General features: G+C 49.5%; 2 protein-coding genes across 2 annotated transcripts in view; one reads left to right on the top strand and one right to left on the bottom strand.

Moving 5' to 3' along the window:
• Positions 1–1195, top strand: part of LOC108573783 (neurofilament heavy polypeptide-like) — a 7530-nt gene extending 6335 nt beyond the window's left edge. Inside the window, exon 4 of the mRNA XM_017936261.1 lies at positions 2–1195. Coding sequence (XP_017791750.1) covers positions 2–495 — 494 coding nt within the window. The 3' untranslated portion in view covers positions 496–1195. The remainder of the gene's footprint in view (position 1) is intronic.
• Positions 1–1483, bottom strand: part of LOC108573784 (serine/threonine-protein kinase S6KL) — a 96871-nt gene that overhangs the window by 91407 nt on the left and 3981 nt on the right. The window lies entirely within an intron of this gene.

The following is a 1483-nucleotide window of genomic DNA, read 5'->3' as shown; positions in this document are numbered from 1 at the left end:
CCGCAAGAAGAGAGCAAACCAGCAGCCAAGAGTGACAAAATCGCGCCACCCCTCGAACAACCTGCAAGCAGCTCCGAGGAATCCTCTTCGAAGAGCAGCGAGGAGAAGATCGAAGCCGTTGCTCAGCCAGAGAAAGAAGCGAAGAGCGCTGAGGTGTCCAGTAGCGCTCAGGAATCATCCGAACAGCCAGCCAAATCTGACGAATACAGCCAGACCAAGCGTGAAACCGTGGAGGCCGAGGCACAGGGAAAATCTGATCTAGCTGAAGAGAAGAAGGAGACGCCACTGAAGCCGCTTGAAGGCGCGAAGGAGTCGAAGGAGTCGAAGGAGTCGAAGGAACGTTTGGACGATTCTTCGGAGGAGAAATCAGCCGAGAAGAAGGAGGGCAAGTCAAGCGAGGAGGGGAAGTCCTCTGAAGAATCAAAGGAGTCCAAACCAGCTGACGAGTCCAAGCCAGAGCTGTTGCCGAAGCCTCAGGAGCTGTTGCACCACTAATAAAAACGGTCGCAACGAGAGGCGGAAGGACGAAGACGAAGATGAAGAAGGAGAAGCGGTAGCGCCGAAGAGCAGCAAACATCCAAGCGAAGCGATTTAAACAACAACAACAACAAAAAAAGCTACAGAAAAAAGAAAAACAGAACACACTGGCTCTCGCCACTCTCGTCGGGGCGCCACTGCGTTTCAAATTCGAGAAAGACACCCACCACCATCGACGAATCGACACCGGATAAAAAAATGGGAAAAACAATTTTCAATGGTAAAAAACAGGCAAAAAAAAAAAACAAAACAGAAAAGCAACAAAAAAAAAAAAGAAAGAAAGAAAGCAGGATAGGAAAGGAACGCGACAAGGAAGGAGAGAGAACAAGAAAACGCGCGCGCGCGCGTAGTTTGTTCGGCCCGGAATAGAAGAGGAGAAGAAGAAGAAAAAAGGAAAAGAAAAGCGAGGCGGGTGAGCAAAGTGTGTACGGTCAGAGGAAGAAAATGTATGAACGGGAGCGGGAGAGAGAGAGAACGAGACGGAGTGAGAGTGTATATCGGTGTGAATGGGAGAGAGAGATTGCGCGATCAATTCTGTGGGCAGGGTCCAAAACAAAAAACTTCCCCTCGGCACGCTACGATTCCGAGAGAAAAAATTTCATCGACTCGGGGCAGGATGGCCACGTGGCAACCTGGCTGTGAGGGAATAGATAGACAATAGAACAACAACAACACGTCGGAGCCAAGATCCAGCAAATAAAAAAAGAGTTGACAACAACCACGATGAGATTGATGAATTTTCACGACGACAATGACGTTGATAATAACGATGACAATCGGGAGACGATCAGCGAGATACTTCGAGGATCGTATACCCGAGAAGAAGAAGAAGCACACCCATCAGGAACACGTGGCCACCCTTCAGGATTTCGGTTGACACATATTATGCCAACGATCATCCTTTCTCTTCGTCCCGGCGGACACCGCGATCTGTCCGCAGGGACGA

The sequence above is a fragment of the Habropoda laboriosa genome, unplaced genomic scaffold (assembly GCF_001263275.1).
Source record: "Habropoda laboriosa isolate 0110345459 unplaced genomic scaffold, ASM126327v1 scaffold126, whole genome shotgun sequence".
In the NCBI taxonomy this organism is placed as follows: domain Eukaryota; kingdom Metazoa; phylum Arthropoda; class Insecta; order Hymenoptera; family Apidae; genus Habropoda; species Habropoda laboriosa.
This window is presented reverse-complemented; position numbering and strand designations above follow the sequence as displayed.